Source organism: Dunckerocampus dactyliophorus, chromosome 4 (assembly GCF_027744805.1).
Source record: "Dunckerocampus dactyliophorus isolate RoL2022-P2 chromosome 4, RoL_Ddac_1.1, whole genome shotgun sequence".
Classification (NCBI taxonomy): Eukaryota; Metazoa; Chordata; class Actinopteri; order Syngnathiformes; family Syngnathidae; genus Dunckerocampus; species Dunckerocampus dactyliophorus.
In genome coordinates this window covers 10,514,489-10,525,000 of record NC_072822.1, presented here as the reverse complement: position 1 = coordinate 10,525,000, position 10,512 = coordinate 10,514,489, and the positions used below count along the sequence as shown (strand labels likewise).

General features: G+C 42.5%; 1 protein-coding gene across 1 annotated transcript in view; it reads right to left on the bottom strand.

Moving 5' to 3' along the window:
• Window positions 1-9,565, bottom strand: part of LOC129179416 (endoplasmic reticulum aminopeptidase 1-like) — an 11,082-nt gene extending 1,517 nt beyond the window's left edge. The window contains exons 1-7 of the mRNA XM_054772621.1: window positions 9,344-9,565; window positions 8,359-8,860; window positions 5,670-5,854; window positions 5,434-5,595; window positions 4,504-4,644; window positions 3,986-4,067; window positions 1-1,153 (exon numbers count right to left, since the gene is read on the bottom strand). The exon at window positions 1-1,153 is cut by the window's left edge and continues 1,517 nt beyond it. Of these exons, the coding sequence (XP_054628596.1) occupies window positions 986-1,153; window positions 3,986-4,067; window positions 4,504-4,644; window positions 5,434-5,595; window positions 5,670-5,854; window positions 8,359-8,835 (1,215 nt within the window). The 5' untranslated portion in view covers window positions 8,836-8,860; window positions 9,344-9,565 and the 3' untranslated portion in view covers window positions 1-985. The remainder of the gene's footprint in view (window positions 1,154-3,985; window positions 4,068-4,503; window positions 4,645-5,433; window positions 5,596-5,669; window positions 5,855-8,358; window positions 8,861-9,343) is intronic.
• Between the last annotated feature and the right edge of the window lie 947 nt (window positions 9,566-10,512).

Below are 10,512 nucleotides of genomic sequence, written 5' to 3'. Positions count from 1 at the left end.
TAACTTCTCACAGGACATCACACATAGGTGTGGTGTCGCAGCACCAAACTCAGCATCATCTTGTAGCAGACTGGAACTCGGCTCACAGCCCGCGGTAGTTAGCACTTAATGCATATATAAACGCATAAAATATGTACCGCTGATTTTAGCGCATGTTTGAACATAAGGCTGTCCACAAGTGCACATGGCACCAGAACACCCTAGACCGCAGGTCTATGTTGGACTTGTGTAGTCTTATAATCAGACCTGCGTCCGCATGTTCTGGTCACGCGGGTGAAGAGAGGGGCTGAGCTGTCAACTGATCACCATCTGGTGATGAGTTGGATTAGATGGCGAGGGAGGACACCGGACAGACCTGGGTGATCTAAACGTGTACTGAGGGTGTGCTGGGAACGTTTGGCAGAGTCTCCTGTTCGTCGAGTCTTCAATTCTAACCTCCGGCAGAGCTTCGCCTGCATCCCCTGAACCCGAGCTTCTCGTCAAGAAGATTTTGTCAAACTGCGTGGAGAGACCAGTTGACCAATTCCATGATTTAGATTTGGAGAACAATGCGGAGAGAGGCTCTTAAAAGTATGAGACAGGACACAAAGGAGACGTGAGAAGCAAAGCAGGAAAGATAAGGTAGAGGGGAGGGGAGGGAAAAGATGCGACCGCCTTCGTTGAGAGTCAGTAGATGATAACAATGAAAAAGTAAAAGAGTAAAAGCTAAAATATTGATACTAATAACTAATAATAACACAAAGCTTTGTGTTTTAAATAAACTCTGACAAAGAACACAAATATGTTGGAGTCAAAGAAAACTGTGTTTGGTTTAGAACAAATGTAGTCCCATCGTTTCACAGGGACAATTTTTATATATACAGTAAGGTCCACTTTGGCTGGTTCTCTCAAATACTGAACCAGCCCCACCTCACACATTTTGCGTTGTCTATCCGTGGAAGAAAAAGGCTAAAAAGCATTGATATAATCCCCCTTTGTGTGAACATCACAAGTCATCATGCACATGTCTGTTGTGTTTGTTCAGCCAGGACTGCAGTATGGGGAGGTTGCTTTTGGACCATCGGATGTTATCATTGATGGTGTCGTACGCCTGCTGGATACACCTCATCTCTGAGCCCGTCTCCTTCTTCAGCGAGCCAAAGAATTTTTGCACCTGAGCACATGCACAGAACTGAATCTTACCAACCACATTTTAAAGCCTCAAGGTCCTTCTTGTACACAATCCAACGGGCTCAGACAACTGCAATAAATACCACCAGAGAGTTTCTGCAGCAAAGTGGACACTGTGGAGTATATAATACTCCACAAATTTAAAAACATCACCATGCATGCTATTTTTCATATTTCTAGCCACCTATCGTCTAATTTTAGGGCGGCTCTGTTCGCCCAGTAAGTAACCAACTAGGGATGTCCCGATCAACATTTTTTGGCTTCGGAGCGGATGTAATTTTTTTATAGTCTTGCCGATCCGATCCTTTTCTTTTTTTCTAATAAGCTTTTGTTACAAACATGAATTTGTGGAATTGAATATTGTTGTGAAAATAGCTCTTCAAAGCAATAAAAATAATGCAACCACAGTATTGCTGAATTTACTTTTTTTGATCGGGAAGATCGGGAATACCTGCGTTGGAATCTCCGTTGGGCATTTCAGTGTGGAGTTTGCATGTTCTCTCCGTGCGTGCATGCGTTTTCTCCAGGTACGCCGGTTTCCTCCCACATTCCAAAAACATGCATGTTAGGTTATTGGAGACTCTAAATTGTCCATAGGTATGAATGTGAGTGTGAATGGTTGTTTGTCTATATGTGCCCTGCCATTAGCTGGCGACCAGTCCAGGGTGTACCCCACCTGTTGCCCGAGGTCAGCTGGGATAGGCTCCAGCATACCCCAGCAATTCTAATGAGGAGAAGCGGTATAGAAAATGGATGGATGGATGGATGCTTTGTCAGCTGGAGTGAGCTTAACCAGCTGCAACTCAACACCAGCAAGACAAAGGAGATGATCATTAACTTCCAGAGGAAAACATCTCACTTCACACCAGTGAACATCCAGGGAGCGGACATAGGGTTGGTAGACAGCTACAAATTCCTGGTTGTTCACCTTAACAACAAACTGGACTGGTCCGTCAACACCCACGCCCTCTACAAGAAGGGCCAGAGTCGCCTCCACCTGCTGAGGAGACTGAGGTCCTTTGGTGTGTGCAGGACTCTTTTACGGACCTTTTATGACTCTGTGGTGGCCTCAGCCATCTTCCATGCTGTGGGCTGCTGGAGAGGGGGCAGCACGGACAGGGACAGGAGCAGGATCAATAGGCTGATCAGGAGAGCGAGCTCTGTCCTGGACGGTCCTCTGGACTCCGTGGAGGAAGTGGGTGAGAGAAGGATGTTGGCTAAGCTGACATCCATCATGGACAACACCTTTCACCCGCTACATGACACTGTGGGTTCCCTTAGCAGCTCCTTCAGCAGCAGACTGTTACACCCACGGTGTAAGAAGGAGAGGTTCCGCAGGTCCTTCATACCGACCGCTGTCAGGCTCTACAACACCTGTACCACCTGAACCATGTTGTAGTCAATATGTACTCTTTACACTGTATTCTTTACTTGCGTATCTTGCTTGCTGCTGTAACAAGTGAATTTCCCCGCTGTGGGATACAATAAAGTACAAATACAAATACAAATACATGCTGTTACACAGCATGATCAACAATATTGTCTCTGAGTCATGTCCCTAATCCAATAAAAGATAAAATTGTATAAAATGGCATTGCAAAAATACTTTTAGTGTAGTTGGTAGTTAGTGGTGTTGCGTTTTCTTCTGGTGTTGCGTTTTCTTCTTCTTGCAAGTGGCGGGAGTCGAGTGGCAACCAGTTTTGAGGCGCATTACCGCATCTACTATGTTGGAGTGTGGCTCACAGTTACGAACATGATACAGCAACCGGTTGCCGTCGGCCTGATCTCGTGGCGGAAGCCGATATTATCCGATCTTCAAAATACAGTGGATCGGCAGCCGATCCCGATCCTGAAGATCGGATCGGGACATCCCTATAACCAACTGTGTTTTATGTCACCTTGAAACCACTGCTGACAAGGTACTAGAAATAGACTCCTAAACAAAATGTTAAGACCAGTCAAAAAATTGCAAGAATTTATATTTTGCACTGTTGGATCCTAAGGAGGTTCTAAGTACATCTTCAAAATGCAAAAAGAAGAAATAGGAGTGAGACAAAAAAAATTTGTTTCAGTTTCTGTTTGTCAGCATGTCGCCAATAATATAATCTTGCAGAAACACTTAATATACGCCATGACTTTCTACAGTCTGTTTAATGTCTTTGATTTAAGTGTGACATCACTATTCTTGCTAATCGGACAACAAAATAGACAGAAATGTCATATGGGAGGCACTTATCAATTGCCATCCTTGCACAGAACAAAAGCCAGCATTTTTTTTAACTTCATTGAAATACACGATGCTGGCTAGATCTAGATTTACAAACAAGTAAAATGCATGATATTTTCATTCTCTACTGAATGAATGCATGAATTTAGCTGCCAAGATGAAGAATCCAACCTCACCAGTAGGTAATCATAACTTTTACAACAAAGTATCAGAACTTTTCCTGGAGAAGGACAGTGCAAGTACTTCATATACAGATAAAAGGTAAGGCCACAAATGTCTTTTCAGTTAAGTAAATAAATAAATAAAAAGGGGACTAAAGAGTATGTGAAAACATTTTAACTAAAGTGAATTTGTCTCTTCTTTTTTGTTTATCCCCTTAATGAGCAACCTGTATTCACATTTTACAAACTCCAAAGCAATCAGTGCCTCATCAGCTATGAACCTCACCGCAGGTCGCTGCTAAAAGCACAATCATAAATATATATTGTTGAATTAATACCTCCCTGACAGGGAAATCAGTGTTTTTCAGCTCAAACAAAAGTATTGATTCTTACCAGACATTCTAATAGGGGACACTTTGTGACTTACCGACTGTAGCATTGTCTTTGTTGAGTAATGGCTGGTCACTCCCGCAACCATTTGCATGACAGAGGGGGAGCCAAGTTCAAACCTGCAACATCAGTACGTGTCAGTTAGTAGATGTGCTTATATTGTAAGTACTAACCTAACCATGTTGAAACCACTTTGAAATGCAACATCTTTGTGTATTTTGATTTTTGGCCTGAGCTACCTTCAAAACGGGCACAATTTTCTGCTTTAACAAAAGGATAAAAATCTTTGAGGGTCTGAAGAAGCTCATTTGAATATTGGGCCTCAGACTTGACCTGACTTCAGCTTGCTCAGCAATCTACTGGATATCACTGAAAAATGATAAGGCTTCTTGCCTAACAGTCCCTGAGAGTTTGGAAATCAGAGTAGAGCACGTTAAGCGCCGACATGAAAGTAGAACACCTGTCCACACTTATCCTATGTGTTATTCAATTTCATGATAACAAACGTGGCGTCCTGTACCATAACAATCATTCACAGGGTGGCTTACGACTGACTTTTTGATCAAGGTCTGCCAGTTGGCTTGGATGAAGTCCCAAGCTAGTTTGTGGCCTCGGGGGTTCCTGCTGACAGAGACCATCACATCTGGAAGGTCTTGAGTTTTCATCACCTCTCCAAGGAGAGACTGCTCCAACATCCTGCAGATGCAAGTAGAGAAGTTCTAAATTAAAAAGAAAACACCGCTGTTTTAACACACGAGGAAAGAAGGGACAATACAGTACAGCAAAAGAGGAGAAAGAAAGTTCTTTGACAGAAATATGTATTGTTTTTATTTAGCCTATTAAAAATCCAAATGAATAAATCAGAAAAAATAAATACAATTGTAGAAGGAGCCAATATTTATTACAATAAGAATTCTTTAAAAAATGTATTAACTCATTCAAAAGACAACCCCTTACCTAATGGCCATTTTAGACGATTTTGACTGACCTTTCAAGGCACACAGAATATTGTGTTGCATAAACAACCCAAAAAAGGGGTTGTTTTACTTAAAAATAACAATTTATTTACAAATATAAAACCATGAACTATTTACAATTGTTACATTTGGAACTGAACTATGTGTGTGCACGCGTGTGCGCACGTGTGTGCGTGTGTGTGCATGCATTCAAATTTCCCTGTAATGCGTAACCTTCTGCAAGCTACACACCTCCGCACTCTCTCACTTCCTGTGATTTTTCCATCAACATGATCTCTGCCGAGCTCTTAGCAAATGGATTTCTGCCACCCTGTGGCCCTTTTTATGGCTTACAATTGCTTTGAAGTGAAATGCACTCGTGGAGAGTTGCATCATCACCTCTTTTTGCCTCTCGTAAAAACGTAAAAGACGTAAATACGTTGTTGGAAGCGGGCATTCGGGTTTATAAAAACGTATAGCGACGTCTTTGGTATTGAATGGGTTAATAGAATGGACATAAGATACGTACCACCTGAGCTTGTGATGTAGTGGGGTTAAAGCCAAGGCGGTCTTTATGCGACTTTTAATGGACGTTTGCAAAGACTGGATGTACTTCTCAAACAGGAAGTCCCACCCTTCCGATGTTTGAGCCCCGACAGCGTACACGGCCATGGTGACATCAACGGGGAGGCTGACAAACACAGACATCTTAATTACGTACCATTCATATGTCATATATTTACGTATGCGAGAATGACCTCTGACCTCATGTTGCCGTCAGAGGCTTTCCACATGTTGAAGAGCTGGCTGGCTCTGGTCACGCAAGGAGTGAAGTTCCTGATGCAGGCGAACAGCAGCAGGTAGCTGCGCAGCATTCGCTCTGACACAGTACCTGAGTCATCCCACTTCTGTTGGTTGATCAAGTCCTTGAATAGTTCCAGAATGTAACTCTGTCAACACAAATCAATGGTTTGTAAATTAGGGGAATTCCATCACCGGTGTGGAATTGACTCTTAAAGTACTCATGATACAAAAACACACATTATTCGTGTTATTCTTGTCGTGAAAAATCACTCCCTGCAGAGACTACTGTAGATAAAGAGGAGCAAGTGACATTTACACCAGAAGTTTCCACCAGGAAGTTATCGTTCACTCTAATCCTTTCTCAATTGTGATAGTCCAGTTCTGGATGAATTTCTGTTGTTTGATATATCCATCCATCCATCCATCCATCTATTTTCCTCCGCTCATCCGGGTCCGGGTCGCGGGGGCAGCAGTCTCAGTACGGAAGCGCAAAAATCCTGGTCCCTGGCCACCTCCTCCAGCTCCACTGGGTGGACACCAAGGCGTTCCCAGGCCAGCTGTGAGACATGATCCCTCCAGCGTGTCCTTGGTCTGCCCCGGGGCCTTCTCCCGGCTGGGCATGCCCGGATCACCTCACCAGGGAGGCGTCCGGGAGGCATCCGGACTAGATGCCTGAGCCACCTCAACTGGCTCCTCTCGAAGTGAAGGAGCAGCGGCTCTACTCTGAGCTCCTCCCAGATGACTGAGCTCCTCACCCTATCTCTTAGAGTGAGTCCAGCTACCCTACGGAGGAAAACTCATTTCAGCCGCCTGTATCCGTGATCTCGTTCTTTCGGCCACAACCCAAAGCTCATGACCATAGGTGAGGTTGGGAACATACTGTAGATGGATCGGTAAATTGAGAGCTTTGCCTTCCATCTCAGCTTTCTCTTCACCACGACTGTCCGGTACAGCAACTGCATTACTGCAGACACTGCGCCGATACGCCTGTCAACCTCACGCTCCAACCTTCCCTCACTTGTGGACAAGACCCCGAGATACTTGTTTGAAGTCCTCCACCTGGGGCACGACCTTATTCCCAACCCGGAGGGAGCATTCCACCTTTTTACGACTGAGAACCATGGCCTCGGATTTGGAAGTGCTGAGTCTCATCCCAGAAGCTTCACACTCAGATGCAAACCTCACAGCCTTCAGCTTTTCATTTTCACATTTTGCCTTTTTGCTGCGTTTTACCCATTTTTGCTGTTTTTTTTGGTGTAATTTTATTTCTACAATGTGCCGCAGGCCAATGAAAACCAAACTTTGGGCTGCAAATGTGCCTACTGTTGCGGGCTATAGTTCTCTGTTTGAGTAATATCATTTGATCAAGCCTTTTCTAACATGCTACACTACAAAAGAAGTCGTAAACATATGTATGATCCGGAGATTTTCCAACCTTCCACACTACAAAACGAATAAAAGTATGTATGATTTGTGTTGATATCGGATCAATATCGGTATCGGCCAATATTCCGGGCTGCAATAGCAGTATCGTATCGGAAGTGAAAAAAGTTGTATTGGGACACCAATAAAAATCTTGCTACGGGCTGCAAATGGCACCCAGGGCACACACTGGACACCCCTGGTGTAGTGGTTGACTTGCCTGACAGTCCCCACTCAGTGAAGGTGTAATTGAGGTGAGTGTGAATGATTGTCTGTCTATACTTTAATCCCTTGTTTACCGCAATTGGTTCCAGACCCAATCGTGATAAGTGAATTTCCGTGAAGTAGGATTCCTTTACATAGTTGGAGAAGAGAAAACCTGTTTACGACCTTCTAAATACGGGTTTGACCATTAGTAGAGCCCTCTAGACATCAAATAACATCCGTAAGTCATCTTTACACTCGTATTAACCCATACAGTAGACATAATAAAAGTCAAAAAAGCCATTTAAGACATAAATCAGACTCAATGCTCGTGTGTGTTACTGTAAATGTGTTCCGGTGTGTAGTGACGTTGGGGGTTCAGTGTTGAGTCTCACCTTGGCGTGCGTTACGGCTCCAACAGTAGCCCGTGTTTTTATTAGGGATTATTATTTGGGATAATTGTGACTGTTGTGAGATAATTCAAAGCTGCCATAAAAGCCTGTTGTTCCGGCGATCAAGCCTGGTGCTCGTGTCTCACCCAACATTACAATAACATTACTGACACCACAACATTTACTTAAATATGCACATTTGTTTACTAATAATACGACATATTCAAACACAAAACAGCATGATTTATTAATTAATATAGGTATTTCTTAAAAACCATGATAGAGCGAAGCCTTGAAATTCGAACCACAAAGCGTCGAGGCACAACTGTATACAGTATGTCCCCTGTGATTGGCTGGCGACCAGTCCAGGGTGTAGGCTGCCTTTAGCCAGAGGTCAGCTGGGATAGGCTCCAGCTCCCTGTGGCCGTGAACAGGATAAGTGGTAAAAAATAGATAGATGACTAGATAGTTGTTACAATGTTACTTACAACGTTACATGAGAAACATTGCATAGTATAAGCAGTGAGGTTCTAAATCAATGCAATCTCCTTTGATTGTTCAGGGGTACCTAGAAAAAGTGTACCAGGTTAAAGTAGTATCGGCTGAAAGACATAGAAAAAGCCTTACCGAACTTCCCCACTGCTTGTGCGGTAGCTGCTCTTATAAAACCCATGGTAGCTGTCAGAGAGCTGGGCGGAAAACTCCAACTGTACCTCGTAGTCCTTCCCTTCGGTCAACACCTCGTCTGAGAGCAAGGCAAGCTGCTGATAATAAGGATTTTCCAGAACCCGCAGAGCCCTCACACCCTCAGGCGTCCTGAGCTTCACATTGAAGGTCTTCAATTGCTTGGCATGGAGAACAATGGCTTTGGTGTCCATACGTACTTCAAGCTGGATGCGAACAATGCCCATGAAGTCCAATGTGGTCAAGTTGGGGTGAATGGTCATTTCATAGTGGACAGGAAAGACCGTTTTGGGGAGTCTCATCTGGTCCCAAGGGAAGGGGTGAGCACCGGTGATGTCACGTGGGTTTTCATATGGCAGCTGTGCTCCCAACAAGGAACCCAAGTAAACAAACAGCACCAGCAAACAAAGAGGAGCCACGAGCATGATGGCAACTCAGACAGGCCACCACCTGTATCAGCAATAACACACATGAGAGCCTGTTCTTAATTTAGCTTGTGGCATTCCAATTTGTCTAATAATTCAACATTTAAGTACACATTTTCCAATGTACCACTACCTAAAAAACAAACAAACTACGGTGACATACTGTTTTCATCCAAGACAATTATTTAATGCGCTAAAAACTTTAATGTAAATTTTAACTTTTACTTTTCTGGGTCTAAGGAGGCTGCTTCAAATTAATGACTTGTCGCCAGGTGAATGTTTTATATGAAGACATAATCATTATATATAGAAAAACAACACACGCTAAACCACATGCTGGCTCATGAATTATTTCCGCATCCAGACAACAATGTAATGTAAGTGGTGGAAATGATTTTCGATATCAATAAAGCCTTCATCAAATTAATTCGTATAATACCCATAATTCCCCAATCCTACATTAAAATAATTAATATAAATTGTATAATATATCAATCAATATGTTTACCTTTACTGTTTCGCCCGGCAGCCTTGAGCACTTGAGACACACAGAAAAGTGAATCTGTAACCATGAAGAGGAAATGCATGCTGGGAGATTTGAACTTGATTCACATACCTACGCACAGCTTGTCTGAAAGTAGCCCAAAACATTGATTTCAAATATGTTAATAAGCCAGTTTTTAAAAACACAATCGTTTATCGCTCTTTGGTTATGATAGGACGTGGACAAGAACAAGTTTCGCATGCGTTTTTGTTTGTGTAATATAATGTGACACCACAGGGGGCAGCACTCGTCATTACTGAAGACGTTGAAGATGATAAGCCACAAGTAAGTACTGTACTTCCGCCTCTTATGATTTTATTTAAAAAATAATAAAATAGACAGAGAAATTAAACGGTGAACTCTTGTTAAGTTAATTTATAAAGGTTTCACACATTCAAAACATTCTAAAATCACACAATTTGAATACATTGCTAAACACATTTGCACAATTCTTCAGCTTGCTACAACACGTTTTGCACAGTCATGCAGTATATTCCTCCATTTTTATCATATTATATTTTAACGTGTCAATACTTTTGCTTTTTAAATCGCTATTTTGTCTATTACGTACTGTACATTCATTGCTTACGAACAGGAAAAAAAAGAGTAGTGCCTATGCAATACAACTAGTAGCCACAAGGGCGCGGCATAGCTTTGATTAAAATATACAGTACATATGTAGCCTCCTAAAACGTGTTAAATATTTACATGTTGTATTTTCATTGCTGTCTTTCAGTGCAGTTTCAGTGCAGTGCAGTTTCTTACTCTTTAAAAATGTGAATTAAAACAAATGAAGTAGCACAACTTCATTTACAAGCTGTTCATTGTCATGTGTTTGCTTGAATGTCAATGTTTTACTAGCTAAATGAAAGCATATTGACATATTGTTTATAAAACGTTTTTACCTGAAGCAGTCACAGTTTAATGAGACGTTTTCATATTTATTGGCACATACCTTAACACCTTAGCATTAAAGCACAAGGTTGAGACCCGTGACCCACTGAAAAAGTGGTCTGCGAACCACTTTTGGTTTGCAACCCCCGAGTTGAGTATCCATGGACGACCGTATCTGGCGAGGAAGCTGACTTACCATTGCTAACATTTTGTTGCTTCTTTGTCTTGTATTTCCCTCC